The sequence below is a fragment of the Rhinopithecus roxellana genome, chromosome 7 (assembly GCF_007565055.1).
Source record: "Rhinopithecus roxellana isolate Shanxi Qingling chromosome 7, ASM756505v1, whole genome shotgun sequence".
Classification (NCBI taxonomy): Eukaryota; Metazoa; Chordata; class Mammalia; order Primates; family Cercopithecidae; genus Rhinopithecus; species Rhinopithecus roxellana.
Window position 1 is genome coordinate 92,066,058 of NC_044555.1, and position 23,663 is coordinate 92,089,720.

Genomic DNA, 23,663 nt, shown 5'->3' on the forward strand with positions numbered 1-23,663 from the left:
ACTCAAAACACATCCGTTGATCATTTTACCACCTGGTTAAGAAATGACCTCTGGAGCCAGACCCCCAAGGTATATATTCTTCCTAGTCTGCCCTTTATGTTGTGTGACCTTGGGCAAGTTATTTAACCTCACCATGCCTCATCTGCAAAATAGACATAATAAAAATATAAAAATATATAATATAAAAAATATAAAATATATTTTTGAAAAACCCTCATAGGGTTATAATAGGGAAAGATTAACTGAGCTAGTAAATATAAAACACTTGCCTAGAACATAATAAATGCTCAATTAATATTAGCAGTGATGATTAACTGAGTTAGTAAATATAAAACGCTTGCCTAGAACATAATAATGCCCAATTAATATTAGCAGTCATCATCATCATCATCATCACTATCTGCCAAGTAGCATTTTAGCCACTGGGGACACAGACAAAAGTTAAGTACTTTACATGTGCTCTGTTCATACCCTCAAAACAACCTTATGAGATTGTTGACGTTTCCTTATCAAGGATTTAAAAAAACAAGGGTCATACGTGTTAAAGAACATGCCTAAAGGCGTATAGCTAGGGAGTTACGGGAGTTTAGGTTCAAACCCCATGACTGTGGATCATTACTCTCTTGCCCATTCCAGTGTCACAATAGCTAATCCCTACAAGGAAACAGGATGACAAAAATAACAAATGTTGGACACATTGAAAGATTTAAAAAATCATAAATTTTTTATACTTTCTTTCCGTTTTATACTTTATTTCCATTCTATCTCTTAGGAGGCAGCAGTAATATGATTTAGTATCTATCCAGCTACCTAATTGTCTCAAGTGAGTAATGTGCATTTTTAAGGACTGGTGCTAGCCTATAAACCACCTGGTCTTCCTGGACCCTGACGATATGAATATGGAATATCAGTCTGTGAAGAGCTAAGTGCAGGAACCAAGAGTAAACTATTTAGAAGTGTTTATGGCAGTTTTCACATTAAGTTTGTACCTGTTTAGTCTTTTAAAACCTGGGCTTCTATTTTGTATAATAATACAAAATGGGGCTTATATTTTATATGCCTTTTATTTTTATTTCATTTTTCTAGTAAATGTTTTCTGTGTTTTAAAATAGTTTCAGTCCACAACTCACTGGAAATTTAAAAAACAAAAACAGTTCTTCACCAGAAATAGTCTGAGAAGCACTAGTCTAGATGAATTATTTCAGTGAGGTGCTGCCCCATACAGGAATGGTTCCTAAAGGTCTATCCTCATACCCCAATCCCTCCACCCCACCTCCATCCAGAGGAAAGCAACAAAATTTCTGCAACAAGATTCTAAGCCTCTCCAGGGTAGGAACCAGATATTAACACCAACTCAAACCAGATATTGTTTCTCTTTAATGTCTATCACAGTGCTTATAGTGAGTTTTCTATTTGTTGAAGATGTATTTTGTGCCGGTAACAAGAATTACCCTGTTAATTCTTACAATAACAACCCCGTGAGGTGGACAATCTGATTTTGTCTCGATGAAGAGATTGAGCCCCTGTGACCTATCTAAAATCACAAAATTAGTTATGGGTAGAACTTAGATTTTAATCTAATTTATCTGACTTCCAAGATCAGTGCTTAGTTTAAGAAAGTTATTTAATTTCATTTATTTAATAAGAAGTACTTATTAAATACTTATAAAAGAACAAGGCTTTCTCAAAGAATACTTATTTGGAAGAAATCTTAACATGTCTTCAGCACCTTCACTTAATATTTTAGGGATGTCTTCATACCTCTTTCATATGCTCAAAGCAAAGAACTATTGCAGGAATTGAATACAGTCAGTTTCTGTTTTTTGGGGTTTTTTTGTTTTGTTTTGCTTTGTGATTTTTTGAGACGGAATATTGCTCTGTCCCAAGGCTGGAGTGCAGTGACATGATCTCAGCTCACTGCAACATCCATCTCCCAGGTTCAAGTGATTCTCTGGCCTCAGCCTCCCCGAGTAGCTGGGATTACAGGCATGGGCCACCACGCCCAGCTAATTTTTTTGTGTTTTTAGTAGAGACGGGGTTTCACCATGGTGGCCAGGCTGATCTCAAACTCCTGACCTCAAATGATCCACCTGCCTCAGCCTCCCAAAGTGCTGGGATTACAGACATGGGCCACTGTGCCCAGCCAAATAAAGTCAGTTTTAATGAACATAGGTTCATGGTGTGCCATAGGTTAAGTTTTTATACAGTTGTTATTAATCAACAGGAAATTATAATGCAAACTACATGTACTCTTCAAAACTTTTCTGGAACTGAGTGGATCTTGAAAATAAAAATGATTATTGTTAGATATTTCAAAGATTATTGTAAATCTTCCAAATTCTGTTTTTTAATTCTTTACTTTTAATCATAAAGTATACCATCTATTTGAAAACAGGTATACCACAATGTACCTACCTCATAGTGTTGCTATATTATGCAAAGAACAATGCTTAACACATAGAAGTATGCGATAAATGTCATCATTGCCTTGATTTGTTTAGCACCTTTAGGCACACCAAAAAATACAAAGGTGTCATTTGAGTTTTCTCATTCAGTATAACTCATAGTTCTCCTCCTTAAATAGATTATGTTTAGGAATTAATGAGCTTCTGCCAGCTGAAAGCTTTTGACACACATGTTTGGTTCCTGGGCGATGGGGCCATCACAGTGCCTAAGTCAGTTACACTACCATCTTCTAGCCTTGAACATTTTGTGGTCTATTCTGAAAGATTTGACAATTTTTGTTCTCTAATTTTCTTGCCTAGAGTATGACAGGTGCACAATAACTTTTCATTTCCATGCTGCATTATAGGGTAATCTTTTTGAAGACATTTTAAATGACAGAGATCTATGTGAGTTAAAATTCACCAGTGTTATCAGTGTGAAAATAACTGAAGTGACAATAAAATGAATAAATACCTTATACGGATAGCTAAGTTCCCATATGTGCAGGTGATAACAACCAAGGCACACGTTAGTTCTCTGCTGGTGCCTGGCAGATTTCTTTAGACATTGATAAGATTCATCCGAATTTCAGAACAGGTAATGTCAAAAAGTTTTAGAATCAATGAAATATGGTATTTAACTGTTTAGGGGAAAATAGGATCTTCCAAGTGAATTTGATAATCTTTTGTTCTTTCCAATGCTGCATTTAACAATAACAAAACTGTTGGAATACAAAAACCAAAAGTTCACTTTTATTGTATAAATAGAGTTCTTTTTCTTATAGTGATAACATAGTCAATGTCATTTTCTCCGTAGAACTACTTTCTTCTTTCTTCTTCAATGGATAAAACAGTCAGATTATGGCACATTTCTCGAAGAGAATGCCTTTGCTGTTTTCAACATATAGATTTTGTCACTGCCATAGCTTTTCATCCAAGAGTAAGTAACTATTTATACATGTTTTTGTTAACCTCTAAGGAAGGTGAGAGAACCTGGTTTCTCTGGAGGGCAATTGGACTACAGGAAAAAAGTTATTAACAGCTACATAGTTATGAGCAATTTAATTTTGTGTTTCATTTTGCTTTAGAAATGAGAAAGGAAATATTCTGCTGATCTGCATTAGAAAAACTGGGGATGTTATATCTCAAATCTTTATTAAGACATGCAAGGTATAAATAAATGAAATAAACTATCCTATTAAAGATGAGAGATATTGGAGATGGAGGAAGAAGAGACAGCAGATGGATAAATGAGAAAGGGAAGTACCTAGGCAGAAATAGTGAGATTGGGGAGGGAAGAGACAGAGAAAAAGACTGAAAGAGGCAAAGATGAAAATTCATTATAAGATATACTGAATTTGTATTGTTAGTCTTGATGTCCCTTCGTTATTCCTTTTCAGTATAGAAAATCCTTTTATATCTCTCCCCCAGAAAGAAAGTATTTCATATGATTTCAGCCAAATGAGAAAAATCTGCTATCATGGAATTGCAGACCTATTGTATGCCCCTAGAGGATAGGGCCACCAAATGCTTAAGGCTAAATTAGTTACAGATTTTTACAACTGTAAGCAAAAGGGAAATCACATGTCGGTGCTGACTGCACTAGCTCAGTTAAGCAGAGGACTCGATCTGACCCTAGCAACAAGTTTCCCTTACCTACGTTGGTGTTATAATTACATTTCCAGTGGTATCCTCATCTTTATATGTTTAACACCCATTATCTTTTTAATGTAACATTTTAATCATATTCACATTTCTTCATCTCCCCCAAATTAAGGAGAAGACTGACTTGTTTTCAATATACTTTCCTTTCCTGAGCAGGCTTATAACATAAGCAGTGATAATTCCAAACCCTTGAAGACTTGGTTAAGGGCCAGGCACAGTGGCTCATGCCTATAATCCCAGCACTTTGGGATGCCAGGGCAGGCAGATCATGAGGTCAACAGATCGAGACCAACCTGGCCAACATGGTGAAACATTGTTTCTACTAAAAATACAAACATTAAACAGGTGTGGTGGCAGGTGCCTGTAGTCCCAGCTACTCGGGAGGCTGAGGCAGGAGAATCACTTGAACCCAGGAGGCAGAGGCTGCAGTGAGCCGAGATTGCACCAGCCTGGGCAATAGAGCGAGACTGTCTCAAAAAAAAAAAAAAAAAAAAAAAGACCTGATTAAGAATTTTGGTGGCTCACGCCTATAATCCCAGCACTTTGGGAGGCTAAGTGGGAGGATGGCTTGAGGCTAGGAGTTCAAGACCAGCCTGGGCAACACAGTGAGACTCCACCTCTATCACAAACAGAAAAACTATGTTAATTCTTACCAGTTTTGATGATCAAGTCATTAGAGTCTTCTTTCTGAATAACACCCCCACCCCTGTCCCCTATACACACAACAAAAGGATAGATTTACCCCATCAGCAACTGTGAGCAAAATCTTTCCATGCATGAATCTTTCCACAACTCTATTTTAGCTATAAAGTATCAGATTGGAAAGAGATACTTAGTTGTGATTGTTTTCTTTCTCATTCTTTTTCTTTTCTTTTCTTTCTTTTTTTTTTTTTTTTTTTGTTTTTTGTTTTTTGGTTTTTGTTTTTGAGACAGGATCTCACTTTGTCACCCAGGCTGTAGTGCAGTAGTGCAGTCTCGGCTTACTGCAGCCTCAACTTCCCTGGCTCAGGTGATTCTCCTGCCTCAGCTCCCCAGGTAGCTGGGACTACAGGCATGCACCACTGTGCCTGCACTATTCCTGGCTAATTTTTGTATTTTTAGTAGAGACAGGGTATTGCCATGTTGCCCAGGCTGGTCTCAGACTCCTGGGCTCAAAGTGATCTGCCCATCTCAGCCTCCCAAAGTGCTGGGATTAAAAGCATGACCCACTGCACCCATCCGATTGTTTTCCATGTGGTATTTTATTATTTATTAAACTTTCTGTTCAGCCATGAATTTTTTTTTTTTTTGAGACAGTCTCCAGGCTGGAGTGCAGTGGCACAATCTCGGCTCACTGCAACCTCCACCTCCCAGGTTCAAGCAATTCTGCCTCAGCCTCCCAAGTAGCTGGGATTACAGACATGTACCACCACATCCAGCTAATTTTCGTATTTTTAGTAGAGATGGAGTTTCACCATGTTGGCCAGGCTGGTCTCTAACTCCTGACCTCAAGTGATCTGCCTGCCTTGGCCTCACAAAGTGCTGGAATTACAGACGTGAGCTACTGTGCCTGGCCCAGCCAATGATTTTTTTATAGTGCTTTTATTTGGTTTTATTTTGGAAACTATAAAGCCCTATTTCTAAAAATCGTACTGACCTGGAGTGTTTTTAAGGGGCTAGGAAAGAATAGGGTAGTGATGACTTGGGTTTTTTTGTTTTTTTGTTTTTTTTTTTTTAGGAAATATGACTTTTATTATAATGTTAAAGGGAGAAAGGTAGCAGAGTTAGAAAAGAAATAGCAAAATGGGCCGGGCTTGGTGGCTCATGTCTGTAATCCCAGCACTTTGGGAGGCCAAGGTGGGTGGATCACCTGAGGTCAGGAGTTCAAGACCAGCCTGGCCAACATGGTGAAAACCCATCTCTAATAAAAATGCAAAAATTAGCCGGCCGTCGTGGTGCATGCCTATAATCCCAGCTACTCAGGAAGCTGAGGCAGGAGAATTGCTTGAGCCCGGGAGGTGGAGGTTGCAGTGAACCAAGATTGTGCCACTGTACCCTAGCCTGGGTGACAGAGTGAGATTCCATCTCAGAAAAAAAAAAAAAAGAATAACAAAATGGAGATACACACACATAGATGTACGTATGTGACAATTACTAAGTTTTTACTTATTCAGCTCTTCTACTGGTACACATTGAGTGAGCCTACTATACCATAGCCATGAAGATGTCCATCATTTGTAGATTGTCTTTGACAGGTTTCAGAGATGGATAAGAATAATAATTTTTGGCAAGGAACAGAACCCCTTAGGGCGGGGGCGGGGGGGTGGGGAAGAAAAAGAAAAAAAGAAGAAGAATCATCTTGGCTGGGTATGGTGGCTCCCTCCTATAATCCCAGCACTTTGGGAGTTTGAGGCAGGAGGATCACTTGAGGCCAGGAGTTCGAGACCAGCCTGGGCAACATAGGGAGACCCCATTTTTATAAAAAATTTTAAAGTTAGCCAGGTACGGTGGTGTGCTTCTGTGATCCCAACTACTTGGGAGGCTGAGGTGAGAGGATCACTTGAGCCCAGGAGATCGAGGTTGCAGTAAGCCGTGATCGAACGTCTGTACTCCAGCCTGGGCAACAAACTGAGACCCCATCACCAAAAAATAAAAATAAAGAAAGAAAGAAAAATTCTTACGTTGCCAAAAACAAAACCAGCTTAGTGGTAGGACTGATTTAGTTTAAAGCAGGTTTCTCAAGCCTAGTACTGTTGATATTCTTTGTTACACGGGGGAGAGAAGGCTGTGCATTATAGGATATTAGCAGCATCCCTGGCCTCTCCCCACTAGATACTGGTAGCATCCTGATCCTCCCACCAGTTTCGACAACCAAAATGTCTCCAGATAATGCTAGATGTCCCCTTTGGGGTCAAATTGCTGCAGGTTGAGAATCCCTGATCTGAGAGCAGAATTTGAATAATGAAGTAATTCTCTGTTGACATGGTGCTAGGGTTCCAAAATTGACTGGTTTGGGGGGCCACTAACTGATGTTACTTTTATCCAAGTGTTACATGTGTCCCAGAGGAAGGTATGATATAGGATAGTGTTTCTCATAGCATGTTCCTGAAAGGTCTAGCATCTCCCCTAAACACGCCCCCCCAAAAAAAGTCTGTGGTTAAATATGTTGAAAAATGCTACCTGTTTTATCCTCTCTTTGGAAATTCAAAATGCAGGTTAACTGAGAATCGAATTTAACTTTCTGTAACCCAGAATTTCTCAAACTTACTTGACCACAGAACCTTCTTCCATTCAATACACACTCAAACACGTTATCTATTAACATCTATATCTTGCAAAAGGGCAGTTTAAGGATATGATAATTAGAATTTTATTTCTCAAAGTGAATAGTGAGGTTTCTAATTGTTGTTACTGCTTTCAGTGTATAAAATAATGCTTGCTTAAAGAATAAAAATTTTTTAATGAAATCTTTTTTTTTTTTTTTTGAGACGGAGTCTTACTCTGTCGCCAGGCTGGAGTACAGTGGTGCGATCTTGGCTCACTGCAACCTCCGCCTACCGGGTTCAAGCGATTCTCCCGCTTCAGCCTTCCGAGTAGCTGGGACTACAGCCGCACGCCACCATGCCCAGCTAATTTTTATATTTTTACTAGAGACAGGGTTTTACCATGTTGGCCAGAATAGTGTCGATCTCTTGACCTTGTGATCCACTGCCTTGGCCTCCCAAAGTGCTAGGACTACAGGTGTGAGCCACTGCGCCCGGCCCTGAAATCTACATTTTTAAACTGTTCTAATAGACTTACTGATTTGATTTGCTAATGAGTTTTTTCTTGATGTGGTAAAATGAAAGCTTTCTCTTTTGCCACCTTTTTAGGATGACAGGTATTTTCTAAGTGGGTCTTTGGATGGAAAGCTCCGCCTTTGGAACATACCTGACAAAAAAGTGGCTTTGTGGAATGAAGTAGATGGTCAGACGAAATTGATCACAGCTGCAAACTTCTGTCAGAATGGCAAATATGCAGTGATTGGGACATATGATGGCAGATGTATTTTCTATGATACAGAGGTAAATGATTGTTTTTTTGTAAATTATATAATTGTATACTTAGTAAACACTTTCATGGTTTTGGACAAGTTGTTTATCCCCTCTGGGCTTTAACTGCATTTTCTCTAAATAGGGACAAATAATACCATGTCTGTCTTAAGAGTTGGAACAGATGCAGATGACTTTTAAGATGTCTTCTCATTCTAATTTTTAAAAAAAAAATTTTTGAGATGGAGTCTCACTCTGTTGCCCAGGATGGAGTGCAGTGGAGTGATCTCGGCTCACTACAACCTCCGCCTCCTGAATTCAAGTGATTCTTGTGCCTCAGCCTCCTGAGTAGCTGGGACTACAGGCACGTGCCACCACACTCGGCTAATTTTTGTATTTTTTGGTAGAGATGGGATTTTACCATGTTGGCCAGGCTGGTCTCTAACTCCTGACTTCAAGTGATTCACCTGCCTCAGCCTCCCAATGTGCTGGGATTACAGGCATGAGCCACCATGCCTAAGCAAAAAGAATTTTTTTATAGAGACAAAGTCTCACTCTGTCACCCAAGTTAGAGCATAGTGGTACAATTATTATTGCTCACTACAGCCTCGAACTCTTGGGCTCAAGCAATCCTCCTGCCTCAGCCTCCGGAGTAGCTAGAATTACAGATACAAGCCACCACACATGCTCCTAATCCTAATATGTTAAATGTATGATTTATTTTTAGCATTTGAAATACCATACGCAAATACATGTACGATCTACTAGAGGGCGCAACAAGGTCGGAAGAAAAATTACTGGCATTGAGCCTTTACCTGGAGAAAATAAGGTACTACAGTATTCAAAACCATCTTTCTCCATACTATATGTAGATTCTTGAAAGTTCTTAATATCTTGGCAAAAAAATGTATTCTCTTTCTTGTGGAATACCACTTTTCTTCTGGTTTTGAGGTATATTTGTTTGTATGTGTGTAACACCCTTTTTGGGTTGTAACTTAGCTTGTACTAAAACATGATATTTTTAACTTTTCATTTGATCTGCTTTTAGATATTGGTAACCTCAAATGACTCCAGAATCAGACTATATGATTTGAGAGATTTGTCACTGTCCATGAAGTATAAGGGTTACGTCAATAGCAGCAGCCAGATCAAAGCAAGTTTCAGGTAAATTGGCGATGAGATATTCCCAAAAGAGATCAGAACATTTCTCCCCTACTTCCATTTTTCCATTGGTCTATGCCTTATGTTTAATGGGGTTCTTTTCACTTTTGCAACTAGTATTTTATCATGCGATACTTACCTTGTCCACCTATCTAGTATATAGAATTCGAATTGCCCCTATTCTGCAGATGAAGAAACCAAGACTCAGAAAGTTAAGTGATTGGCCTAAAGTCATAGTTGTAGAGCTGGGATTAGAAGACTCTCATCTCTAGAGTTTTTGCTTTTGTACCTTTGTTTACGCTTTTAAGAAGGGGCTTATGGCTCATCCCACCACCCCCATCCTCACCCCATTGCCTTGAACCTTTTAGGAAAGGAAGGAACCTTTTAGGACTCTTAAGAAAGCATTTTAACACCCCACAGCACAGTGTCTTGTATTCAAAACTTTACGTATCGTTATTATTTAAATTTCTAATTTGGGTTCTGGACACTCTCCTGAAGGTTAGCTACCTTTTCTTCCTTCTAGCCCACTTCTTTCAGTCCTTTTCTTACCAGTTCTTTTTTCTTGAATTATACAGTAATTAACTCAATTGGTAAAGTATTCTGCTCCTGTCTTTCACACCTTAAATCATCATTCCTCCCAACGTGGATTAACGTCACAGTTACTTAGAGCTTTGATGCAAATACAAGTGCCAGGCCACTACATCACACCTACACATTTAGAACATCTAGAGTGAGACTGTGAGTCTACATATTCAACAAGCTCCTTCAGGTGTTATTTTAGGTATCACAAAGTAGGAAGCACTGATAAAGGAAACCGTTAAACATATACACACACACATTTTATTTGCTTTTCCTTTCTTCCCCAAATTCAGCCATGATTTTACTTACCTCGTTAGTGGTTCAGAAGATAAGTATGTTTATATCTGGAGTACTTACCATGACCTAAGCAAGTTTACTTCAGTCAGGAGAGATCGTAATGACTTCTGGGAAGGTATTAAAGGTAAGTAAATACTTACTTTTGTGTGTCTTATAAGAGAATCAAGTTAAAGTGGATATGTGCTAGAAGTAAATTCATGGCCGGGCACAGTGGCTCCCGCCTGTGAGCACTTTGGGAGGCCGAGACTGGCGTATCACGAGGTCAGGAGATCGAGACCATCCTGGCTAACACGGTGAAACCCTGTCTCTACTAAAAATACAAAAAAAAAGTAGCTGGGCGTGGTGGCACACACCTGTAGTCCCAGCTACTCGGGAGGCTGAGGCAGTAGAATCGCTGGAACCCAGGAGGCGAAGATTGCAGTGATCCGAGATCGCGCCACTGCACTCCAGCCTGGGTGATAGACTGAGACTCCGTCTAAAAAAAAAAGAAGAAGTAAATTCATGTAGGCATTATTTTAAGAGAGGCAGTTTGACAATGATAAACTGCTTTGCATTTGACTTTACTTGTTTTATCTATACTAAGGAAGAACTTTGGTCTAAAATTTGAGAAGTCAGGGAATTTCAGAACTTATATGTAATTTTTCTTAGAAAAATTTTTGGGTTTTAAATCACTCTTAGTTACTTCTGTGTTAGTTTTTAAGGATATTTGGCATATAACATACACTATCGTGTTTGTCTTGGTATCCAATTTGTCAGTTATCCTGAAGTAAATTTTTTCTGCAGCCCACAATGCAGTTGTTACATCAGCCATCTTTGCACCAAACCCAAGTTTGATGTTATCTTTGGATGTGCAATCTGAAAACTCAGAAGGGAACGAGAAAAGTGAAGATGCTGACTTTTTGGATCTCACACATTCTGGTAAATCTTTATTTGTCCTATATTTTTTTCTAGTCAGCATTTAGTAACCTCATTTGTCTCATATGAGTATAATGAGGTTTTCACTAGTATAAAGAATATTTCTTTTTTCTTTTTTCTTAAGACAGAGTCTTGCTCTGTCACCCAAGCTGGAGTGCAATGATGCAGTCACAGCTCACTGCAGCCTCAACCACCCTGGACTCAGGTGATCCTTCCACCTCAGCCTCCTGAGTAGCTGGGACTACAGGCCTACACCACCATGCCCAGCTAATTTTTTCTTTTTTTTTTTTGAGACGGAGTCTCACTCTGTCGGCCAGGCTGGAGTGCAGTAGTGCGATCTTGTCTCACTGCAAGCTCCGCCTCCTGGGTTCACGCCATTCTCCTGCCTCAGCCTCCTGAGTAGCTGGGACTACAGGCGCCCGCCACCACGCCAGGCTAATGTTTTGAACTTTTATAGAAATGGAATTTCACCATGTTGCCCAGGCTGGTCTCAAACTTCTAGGCTCAAGCAATCCACCCACCTCAGCCTCCCAAAGCACTGGGATTACAGGCGTGAGCCACCAAAGAATATTTCTTGTTTGCAACTTAATGGTTGTCAGATACTCATTTCTGAACTTTTCAGTAATATATTTCCTCAAAGTTTTACCTGTTTTAAATTCACCTGAGAATTAAAAATGAGAAATTTGGGCCAGGTGCAGTGGCTCACGCCTGTAATCCCAGCACTTTGGAAGGCCAAGGCGGGCAGATCACGAGGTCAGGAGATCGAGACCATCCTGGCTAACACGGTGAAACCCCATCTCTACTAAAAATACAAAAATTAGCCGGATGTGGTGGCAGTCGCCTGTAATCCCAGCTACTCGGGAGGCTGAGGCAGGAGAATGGCATGAACCCGGGAGGCGGAGGTTGCAGTGAGCTGAGATTGCGCCACTGCACTCCAGCCTGGGTGACAGAGCGAGACTCCATCTCAAAAAAAAAGAGAAATTTAGATGTTCATAACTATAGGTAAACCATTCTCTTTAGAGAAGTGCAAACAATATATACAAATATAAAACTTCTTTATTATCTGTCTCTCTCCTACTAGTCTGTAATCTCTAGAAGACAGAGACTTTTCATGTCTTATTTATTGCTGTATTGCCAGTGTCTCACACAGTGCTTACCTTCATATAGTAGGCGCTTAATGAACATTTGCCGACTGAATGAATTAAACCCAAATGAAGCAGAGCTAATTTTTCTAGTTGCCACAAGTTAACAGCTTCTTGAGATAGATAGCTATTTACAAGTTTGTAATTTCTTGCCATTTGTAGCATATATGCTTTGAGAATGAGTATTAATTCCAGTTATATAAAGTGCTCATATTAGGAAGGGAGAACAAACTGTCAACAAGTAATATCGAGTGCCAATCAGTTATATAAAAATCTGGGCCAGGTGTGGTGGCTCACGCCTGTAATCCCAGCACTTTGGGAGACCAAGGCGGGCAGATCATGAGGTCAAGAGTTCGAGATCATCCTAGCCAACATAGTGAAACCCCATCTCTACTAAACTGCAAAAATTAGCTGGGCATGGTGGTGCGCACCTGTAGTCCCAGCTACTCAGGAGGCTGAGGCAGGAGAATCGCTTGAACCAGGGAGGCGGAGGTTGCAGTGAGCTGAGATCGCACCACTGCACTCCTGCCTAGCAACAGAGTGAGATTCCATCTCAAAAAAAAAAAAAAAAATCTGTAACTAGTCCTGCTCGTCCTTAAGAGTATGGTAAGACCATGCAGATTTGGATCAATTATTAGTGAAAACAAGTTTGTATTATTAAAACCAGTTGTGGCTGAGTGTGGTGGCTCACACCTGTAATCCTAGCACTTTGGAAGACCAAGGTGAGCAGATTGCTTGAGGTCAGGAGTTCAAGACCAGCCTGGCCAACATGTTGAAACCCTGTCTCCACTAAAAATACAAAACGTAGCCAGGTATGGTGGTGCATGCCTGTAATCCCGGGAGGCTGAGGCAGGAGAAGTGCTTGAACTCGGGAAGGTGGAGGTTTCAGTGGGTGGAGATCGCACCACTGCACTCCAGTCCGGGTGACACAGCAAGACTCTGTCTAAAAAAAAAATAATTGTGCCAGGCGTTGTGGTGTGTACCTGTAATCCCGGGTACTTGGGAGGCTGAGGCAGGAGGATTGTTTGAACTCAGGAGCTCGAGACCAGCCCAGACAACATAGAAGGACACCCAACTCAAAAAATATATATATATAATTTTTTTTAATTTTTAAATTGATTGCATAATAGTTTGACTGTATTGTCTCATGCTACAGATTACAAATGGGTCATAAAGCCACAGGAATAGATACAATGTACAAAGAGTGCTTCTAAAGTATTTGAATGCTAAAAAGTTATCAATAGTTTAATCTCAAGTAATTTTTGTACTATTATTTGCACTATCTACTCCACTCACTACACACTGTTCCTTCTGTCTGTGAAGAAAAATTTTGATAACAAAGATGAACTTGAGTCTAGCATTTCTTTCAGTACAAGATACAAAAATAAACCAAGTTAGAATGATTAAACCTTTACTAAATGCCTGTTTAACTGTTTTCTGTTTTCTTTTTCTTTCCTTCTCAGAATCAAATCCAGCTTCTCTCTTCTAACTTAAGTCATTTACGTTTTTTCTTTTTTTTTTTTTTTTTTTTTTACTTATGAATGACATGGTATCACTCTGTTTCCCTGGCTGGAGTGTGCTGGTACAGTCATAGCTCACTGCAACCTTGAATTCTGTGCTCAAGCAATCTTCCTGCCTCAGCGTCCCGAGTAGCTAGTACTGCACGTACTACCATACATACCTGGCTAATTTTTTTTTTTTTTTGCTTTTTGGTAGAAATGAGTTTTCCTTATGTTTCGCAGGCTGGTCTCAAACTTCTAGCCTCAAAAAGGTTAGTCCTTCTACTTTGGCCCAAGTGCTGGGATTACAGGCATGAGACATCACACCTGGCCTTTTTTTTTTTTTCCTTTTCTTTTTTCCCCAGTACTACCTTTTTACATTCTATATACTTCCCCTGCATATTCCACAGGAAATTCTAGCTTTTAAAACAATTTGAGGAAAAGCAAAAGGTACAGGTTGTTTTTTTTTAACTTCTCAAAAATGTACCACATTAACAAGGTTCACTTAACTGGGTCCTTTTTTAAGAGGCACAAATTTTAGTGGGTTGTACTCAGATTTGTGTTTGTCATTTTGTACCCATGTAGGTGTAGTCTAAGAATAAACTCTCTTAAACCCGAAATGGAGGATCACAAAATATATCCAATTGCCCTCTCTCTTTGTTCCTGACGTGTTTGGCAATTTGAGCCTCAATTTTCCTTATGCGTAAAATAATCATGATAACCTAGTTTATAGGGTTTCAATAAGAATTAGATATGACATGTATAGGCTGGGCATGGTGGCTCATGACTGTAACCCCAACATTTTGGGAGGCCAGGGCGGGAGGATCACTTGAGGCCAGGAGTTTGAAACCAGCCTGGACAACATAGCAAGACCCTGTTTCCACAAAAAATTAAATAATTAGCCAGGCACAGTGGCACATGCCTGTAGGGAGGCTGAGGTGGAAGGATCCCTTGAGCCCAGGAGTGTAAGGTTACAAGTGAGCTACAATGGTGCCACTGCATTCCTGCCTGCACAACAGAGTGAGGCTCTATCTAAATATATATATATACTTGTATGTGTAAAAGTGGTTAGCAAAATGCCTCGCATGTAGTAGGCATTATTGTTATCATTTTCATTACTATTATTTTCATTATTACTGTGTCTTACAAAGCATTTTATATGTATGGTGAATTCTTCTCTATCCTTTCTCATATTCCTAAGTCCTTTGCTGCTGCTGCTACTACCACTGCACAGTACTGCTATGAGATATGTCAAAAGGGTGGTAAAGGAATGTTCAAAGACTTAGGATATGTTTTTTAGCACATCTAAGTGAAACCATTTTGTGTGACTCATCCTGTCCACAACTTTCCAATTAAAGCTTGGATTATTTTCTTCTTTTTTAAATCTCAAAATCTCAATTTTCACCTATGTATAATAGAGTTAGTTAACACTGAATTTTTTTCTTAAATGCTTGTATGCAACTGGCAAATGTAAGAGGTAAGCATTTATGCCATTCAGCATAGTTACATAGCTTTTCAGTAAGGACCATATGGCAAAAGGTGCTGTCAGCATTCACACAGCAAACGTGTGTACTTCATTTCATGGCACTTTCAGTGTGTCTGCTATACAATAAACCTTACTGGCAACCTCGCTAGACACCCCTGTTAGCAACAGACTTGCCCAGCTGATCCCATTCTGCCAGCACTGCAGTCCTGGGGCTGAATGACACACTAGCTTCTTGCCATGCAATGAAGCATTAGATGACTTAGATGCCTGGGCTGCCTAGGAATAAGTCCAAGCATCCAGGCCCCAGGAGACTGTAATATCCTCAAGCCAGGGAAAGACCAACCAAGACAAGGTAAGTGGAAGTGAGTCTCAGAGCAGAGGAGAGATTCAGCAGAATGAAAAAATGACAGGAGCCAGCCAGAAAAGGAGACTGAAAAGGTTGGAAGATGATATTCTCCCCCGAAGGTGGAGGGTCATGGGCATGTGATAATTGTGGCAGCAGGCTTCATATTCCTTTAAAAATCAACTTAAAACTATTTTTTATGCTTTTAAGGTATTATGAAGACAGATAACACAGAAGTTCTTCTCTCTGCTGACTTCACTGGAGCAATCAAAGTGTTCGTTAATAAAAGAAAAAATGTATCTTAATTTGAAATGGCATTTAAAATAAACATATCAATAAGTTTCTATATGTATCAGAACTGAAAAAATATAGTGTTCCAAGCTAACATACTTTTTAAATTTTTATTGAAAGTTGTTCAAATATAATATATTTTTTGAGAGGCAGTGTTAATGATCTAGGAAACCCCAGGCCGATAGAGTAGAAAGGAATATGACTAGAATAACATTGCCAAACATTAGGCTTTATTGTTTTGTTATGTTTGTGTTTTCGTTGTATAATTATGAACATGCACAAGTTTCTGCATGAAAATATATTAATATATTAATCACATGTATGTGCCTTTTGGTTACATGCATTAAATCTAACAGAGTTAAATTATTTCAGTGGCTCTTTTGGCCTCTTACTAGGGGGGATAGTCTTGTTTCTAGCTTAAACAATTTTTTTTGCACAAGATTTCATTTTTAAGAAAAGTGGTATCTTTTGACTGAGTTATTGTTTTGAAAATGTTATATAGGTTTCCAATAGGTCAATAACCATGTGTAAATGGTTTTTATAAATTTCTCAATTTGGGGACAAGATTTTTTTGTGGTCTAAATTGTGGGCTTAAGATTCTTTTCTTTATATATGTACATATAATTTTTTTTTCTTTGCCACACTGGAGCACAATGTTTCTATGTAAAAAATTATTTTCATTCTTTATCCATGAGCACCAGGCTTTGCTCACTTAAAAAAAAATTAAGCCACATTAAGGAGTGAGTCTTCTTTTTTACAATAATGTAAAAATGAAACTGTTTACATTTTTTTAAAGCATTGTAGTTTTTAAAAATTAAGCTGTTTTGTTTTGTGTTGTTGAATTTGAAAGCCTTTGTAAATATCAATATAATGTACCAATGAAATAACATCTGGGGCAATGAAACCCTGATCATGTTGTTGATGGTTAGCATATGTTTCTGAAATTAAATATGTATTATTAAAAGTTGGTCTCCAACACTTGTTTAAACATGGCTTTATTTTTAATTGACTTCAGTAAATCAAGGAATGCAAGAATAATAAACTCTTGTTTTAATCATTTAAATTTTAGCAACAGAAGACCAGCTTTTAGATCCCTAAATTATAATGCATTAGTTACATACCTTTAAAATTGTTTTAATTCTAGCTTTAAATTGAACACTGCTAATAATTCATCTGTATGCTTATATGTTCTTTACTGCATTTGTTTTCAGCATGTAAGTGAGAAGTTGGGGAGCCACGGACATATCCTCGTTGATTAGCATGGTCTTAGAGTGTTCTAGGCTTTCTAGTCAATTACATATTGTTTGTTGCTTTCTTCTTGCCAGTACTGTGCTCTCTCTCTCTCCCTTTCCCCCTCCCCTCTCCTCATCTCTCTTTGGTTACTTTGGCCCCCTCACTCTCTTGTACTCTCCCTTACTGAATTGTTACGCTATTGGCTTTCTAAAAACCAGGCACAGTTTCTTTAGTCTCAAGGTCTGGGTGGCATTGTGATTGATCCAGTGTTTCTTTTTTAAACTTGATGTCTTCAGCTCTTTGAGGCAGCTTGGCTTTCACTAACTTCTGCCTGAGAACTTGTAGTCGGCTGTGGTGTTGATTGTTTTAACTGCATATAATCAGGGTATTATTATATGACTATCTCCTGATAGGTTTTATATGGTTACTTGACCAAAAAGATAAAATGAGTTGGGTTGCAAGCTTAAAAGCATAATGCTAGCTGGACATGGTGGCTCATGCCTATAATCCTAGCACTTTGGGAGGCCGAGGCAGGTAGATCACCTGAGGTCAGGAGTTCAGGACCAGCCTAGCTGCAGCATGGTGAAACCCCGTCTCTACTAAGAATACAAAAAATTAGCTGGGCGTGGTGGCGAGCAGCTGTAATCCCAGCTACTCGGGAGGCTGAGGCAGGACAATCGCTTGGACCCAGGAGGCGGAGGTTGCGGTGAATCAAGATCGCGCTATTGCGCTCCAGCCTGGGCAACAAGAGCGAAACTCTGTCTCAAAAAAAAAAAAAGCATAATACTGACACTTGTTATTGCTATATGAATACACTGAATTTGAAAAGGTAGCATCAAAATATATACAAAAAAGTTGAACACTATTTCTCTTTAAAATGAGCATTAGATATTCTCTATAATAAATGATATGATATTATAAAAAAAAAAAAGCACAGGTTCTAGAGTCAGGTAAACTTGGATTTGCTTCCTTCCCGTTAGCACATTCCTTGGGCAAGTTATTTATCCTACATTACTACTACTTCCTTATCTGTAATATGGGAATACCTAACTTAAAGTGCAAAGATTTGCTAAGAAATCATGTATGTGTAAAGCTTGGTGCCTAACCAGTAGGTAAACTCAACAGATGTACATTTCTTACTGCCTCTCACAAATCCCTGAGTACTCTCCCAGACCAAAAAAAAAAAAAAAAAAATACAATATGTACTCTCCCAGACCAAAAAAAAAGATAATACGATATATGGAAACGTTTTCTTTTTGAGATGGAGTTTCGCTCTTGTTGCCCAGGCTAGGATGTAATGGCGTGATCTTGGCTCACCACAACCTCTGCCTCCCGGGTTCAAGTGATTCTCCTGCCTCAGCCTCCCGAGTAGCTGGGATTACAGGTATGCGCCACCACGCCCGGCTAATTTTGTATTTTTAGTAGAGGTGGGGTTTCTCCATGTTGGTCAGGCTAGTCTGGAACTCCCGACCCCAGGTGATCCACCTGCCTCAGTCTCCCAAAGTGCTGGGATTGATTACAGGCGTTAGCCACTGCACCCAGCAAGAAACACTTTCTAGACATAGGGATTTCATGGACACACAGAATTTTAGGGATTGACATAGGGCACCGACATTTTTTAACATTTTTAACAGACATCATCTACTATCCCCAATAAAAGAGAAAACATTTTAATGCTAAAAACATAGGCCGAGCACTATCATATAATCTTAGAGCAACCAGTAGTCTATTAAAGTGAATAAACTTAACTTTTGAAACAAGTAGTTATATTCCCTTATTTTTCTTATGATATCATGTTATATTTTTCAATCAAAGAACCAATATTGGTATATTATTATTAACTCCACACTTTGAATCAGATTTCACTAGTTTTTTTTTTTTTTTTTTTTTTTTTTTTTTTATACTTTAAGTTCTAGGGTACATGTGCATAACGTGCAGGTTTGTTACATATGTATACTTGTGCCATGTTGGTGTGCTGCACCCATCAACTCGTCAGCACCCATCAATTCATCATTTATATCAAGTATAACTCCCAATGCAATCCCTCCCCCCTCCCCCTTCCCCATGATAGGCCCCAGTTTGTGATGTTCCCCTTCCCGAGTCCAAGTGATCTCATTGTTCAGTTCCCACCTATGAGTGAGAACATGCGGTGTTTGGTTTTCTCTTCTTGTGATAGTTTGCTAAGAATGATGGTTTCCAGCTGCATCCATGTCCCTACAAAGGACGCAAACTCATCCTTTTTTATGGCTGCATAGTATTCCATGGTGTATATGTGCCACATTTTCTTAATCCAGTCTGTCACAGATGGACATTTGGGTTGATTCCAAGTCTTTGCTATTGTGAATAGTGCCGCAATAAACATACGTGTGCATGTGTCTTTGTAGTAGAAAAATTTATAATCCTTTGGGTATATACCCAGTAATGGGATGGCTGGGTCATATGCTACATCTAGTTCTAGATCCTTGAGGAATTGCCATACTGTTTTCCATAATGGATGAACTAGTTTACAGTCCCACCAACAGTGTAAAAGTGTTCCTATTTCTCCACATCCTCTCCAACACCTGTTGTTTCCTGACTTTTTAATGATTGCCATTCTAACTGGTGTGAGATGGTATCTCATTGTGGTTTTGATTTGCATTTCTCTGATGGTGAGTGATGATGAGCATTTTTTCATGTGTCTGTTGGCTGTATGGATGTCTTCTTTTGAGAAATGTCTGTTCATATTCTTTGCCCACTTTTTGATGGGGTTGTTTGTTTTTTTCTTGTATGTTTGTTTGAGTTCTTTGTAGATTCTGGATATTAGCCCTTTGTCAGATGAGTAGATTGCAAAAATTTTCTCAATAAAAAATGATAAAGGGGGTATCACCACCGACCCCACAGAAATACAAACTACCATCAGAGAATACTATAAACACCTCTATGCAAATCAACTAGAAAATCTAGAAGAAATGGATAATTTCCTGGACACTTACACTCTCCCAACACTAAACCAGGAAGAAGTTGAATCCCTGAATAGACCAATAGCAGGCTCTGAAATTGAGGCAATAATCAATAGCCTACCCACCAAAAAAAGTCCAGGACCAGATGGATTCACAGCTGAATTCTACCAGAGGTACAAGGAGGAGCTGGTACGATTCCTTCTGAAACTATTCCAATCAATAGAAAAAGAGGGAATCCTCCCGAACTCATTTTATGAGGCCAACATCATCCTGATACCAAAGCCTGGCAGAGAAACAACAAAAAAAAGAGAATTTTAGACCAATATCCCTGATGAACATCGATGCAAAAATCCTCAATAAAATACTGGCAAACCGGATTCAGCAGCACATCAAAAAGCTTATCCACCATGATCAAGTGGGCTTCATCCCTGGGATGCAAGGCTGGTTCAACATTCGCAAATCGGCCGGGCGCGGTGGCTCAAGCCTGTAATCCCAGCACTTTGGGAGGCCAAGACGGGCGGATCACGAGGTCAGGAGATCGAGACCATCCTGGCTAACATGGTGAAACCCCGTCTCTACTAAAAATACAAAAACTAGCCGGGCGAGGTGGCGGGCGCCTGTAGTCCCAGCTACTCGGGAGGCTGAGGCAGGAGAATGGCGTAAACCCGGGAGGTGGAGCTTGCAGTGAGCTGAGATCCGGCCACTGCACTCCAGCCCGGGCAACAGAGCGAGACTCCGCCTCAAAAAAAAAAAAACGCAAATCAATAAACGTAATCCAGCATATAAACAGAACCAAAGACAAGAACCACATGATTATCTCAATAGATGCAGAAAAGGCTTTTGACAAAATTCAACAGCCCTTCATGCTAAAAACACTCAATAAATTCGGTACTGATGGAACGTACCTCAAAATAATAAGAGCTATTTATGACAAACCCACAGCTAATATCATACTGAATGGGCAAAAACTGGAAAAATTCCCTTTGAAAACTGGCACAAGACAGGGATGCCCTCTCTCACCACTCCTATTCAACATAGTGTTGGAAGTTCTGGCTAGGGCAATCAGGCAAGAGAAAGAAATCAAGGGTGTTCAGTTAGGAAAAGAAGAAGTCAAATTGTCCCTGTTTGCAGATGACATGATTGTATATTTAGAAAACCCCATCGTCTCAGCCCAAAATCTCCTTAAGCTGATAAGCAACTTCAGCAAAGTCTCAGGATACAAAATTAATGTGCAAAAATCACAAGCATTCTTATACACCAGTAACAGACAGCCAAATCATGAATGAACTTCCATTCACAATTGCTTCAAAGAGAATAAAATACCTAGGAATCCAACTTACAAGGGATGAAAAGGACCTCTTCAAGGAGAACTACAAACCACTGCTCAGTGAAATAAAAGAGGACACAAACAAATGGAAGAACATACCATGCTCATGGATAGGAAGAATCAATATCGTGAAAATGGCCATAGTGCCCAAGGTTATTTATAGATTCAATGCCATCCCCATCAAGCTACCAATGAGTTTCTTCACAGAATTGGAAAAAACTGCTTTAAAGTTCATATGGAACCAAAAAAGATTTCACTAGTTTTTACCCATATTTGGTCATCATGTGTCCTCAGACCCCTCTTAGCTATGACAACTTCTCAGACTTTCCATGCTTTTGATGACCCTGATAGTTTTGAAGAGTACTGGTCAAGTATTTTGTTGAATGTACCTCACGTTGGGTTTGTCTAATGTTTTTCTTATGATTCAGCTGGGGTTGTGGACTTTCAGGAAGTGAATTGCTCTTTTCATTACATCACATCGAGGATACGTTCTTATACCTGGCTGAGGTAGTGTCCATCATATGGGCACAATTTAAGCAATCCATCAAACATTCAGGTTGTACCTGTTATTTATTACTGTGAATAACAATAGGAGATAGAGAAATATATATCTTGTCAGAATTTCCAATTATTGATCGAAGGTGGTAGGTCCTTAAAATGAAAGTACAAAGCATGAACTCTTAACAGTAAGCACCAGCCTGGGCAACATGGTGAGACTCCGTCTCTACAAAAAAAAATAATAATAATAACCAGACATGGTGATGCATGCCTGTGGTCCCAGCGAATTGGGAGGCTGAAGCAGGAGAATGACTTGAGCCCAGGGGGTCAAGGCTGCAGTGAGCCATGTTCACGCCACTGTGCTCTAGCCTGAGCAACAGAGACCCTGTCTCAAAAAAAAAATAAAAGAAAAAAAGAATAAACAATGTATGAATTACAAGAAGTTCCTGCATAGAAATTGGGAACCCCAATTTGTAATCCTGGTTGTGGTGGCCTTGTGACTTCAGGAAATATAAGTAGTTCTCTGCAAGTCTATTAAAATGAAGTCTTTGGACTAAGATTTCTAACTGATGGTCCATGTGCTTGCCGGCAGTCCTTCAGAAACAGTGCAGCTGAGGATTTCCTCACTTTCTCATTCATTTATCCAAATCCCTGCTGACATTATAACTTGTGATCTTCTGTGGCATCAGAATGGCACAATCAGTGACTTGAGTTCTACTACAGTATCTAATTACAAGATCGGTATATTGAGAAGCATTTTTCCTGATTTTTTTTTTTCTCAAAATATGTTCATCAACTGGATCAGTATACACCGTCTCCTCTAGATGGTACCCAACATTTAAAATATTGCAGTGTGTATTATTTGGATAAGAGGACCAAAAGCATAATTTAAAATTGCTAGGAGAAATGCCTTAGATTTTCACCATCCCTACTTGGAGAGAGGGAAGAACATTGCAACAGATGTCAGTGCTTTGCTTCTCTTAGGACCAGAACCAAACAGAAAAGGGACCAAGAAGCAACAAAGAATTATACTATTCTATTGAACCTCTGAGCAGATTTCAAATATTAAGTTTTTAGTGAACCATTAAACTAACCTAAGTTGTTTACAAAACAAAGTGAAGCAGTGCAAACTAGAACTGAATCTGTTTTCTAAGCCTGTTGAACATTAGTAAAACTCAACTATTGGCTGGACACTGTGGCTTACACCTGTAATCCCAGCACTTTGGGAGGCTGAGGCAGGTGGATCACCTGAAGTCATGAGTTCGAGACCAGTCTGGCTGTTGGCCATGGTCCAACATGGTGAAACCTGTCTCTACTAAAAATACAAAAATCAGCTGGGCATGGTGGCATGCGCCTGCAATCCCAGCTGCTCAGGAGGCTGAGGCAGGAGAATTGCTTGAACCCAGGAGTCCTCTGGAGGTTGCAGCGCGCCGAGATGGTGCCACTGCACTCCAGCCTGAGCGACAGAGTGAGACTCTGTCTCTGGTGGGGGGGGGAACTCAACTATTTTAAGTATGGCCAAAGTGAACTTAAATTGAACCTACCCTTGTTAAGTCAGAGTCCTTAATTAGGACAGTCTTCTCTAGAGTGAGTTTTGCATGAGGCAAAAAAGAAAGGCACACTTGGTCATAATGAAGCTGTGTGTGTGGCAAGAGCAGGAATGGTGAAGTGGTATGGTGGCGAGGCAACTGGAGAGGCAGCAGCAGCTGGGACAGACACAGGTGGCAATGAGAGTGGAAGGTGGTGGGAAGCCTCAAAACCCACAGGGGATGAAGTTGAAGCAGATACAGAAGAGAATCATTCCACTTTATTGATTATTATGGTTGATTTCACC

General features: G+C 39.6%; 1 protein-coding gene across 1 annotated transcript in view; it reads left to right on the top strand.

Annotated features, from left to right (window-relative positions):
• Positions 1–16,820, top strand: part of WDR44 (WD repeat domain 44) — a 103,080-nt gene extending 86,260 nt beyond the window's left edge. The window contains exons 14-20 of the mRNA XM_010365538.2: positions 3,262–3,384; positions 7,961–8,152; positions 8,847–8,948; positions 9,168–9,283; positions 10,153–10,280; positions 10,940–11,074; positions 15,752–16,820. Coding sequence (XP_010363840.1) covers positions 3,262–3,384; positions 7,961–8,152; positions 8,847–8,948; positions 9,168–9,283; positions 10,153–10,280; positions 10,940–11,074; positions 15,752–15,846 — 891 coding nt within the window. The 3' untranslated portion in view covers positions 15,847–16,820. The remainder of the gene's footprint in view (positions 1–3,261; positions 3,385–7,960; positions 8,153–8,846; positions 8,949–9,167; positions 9,284–10,152; positions 10,281–10,939; positions 11,075–15,751) is intronic.
• Positions 16,821–23,663: the final 6,843 nt, after the last annotated feature.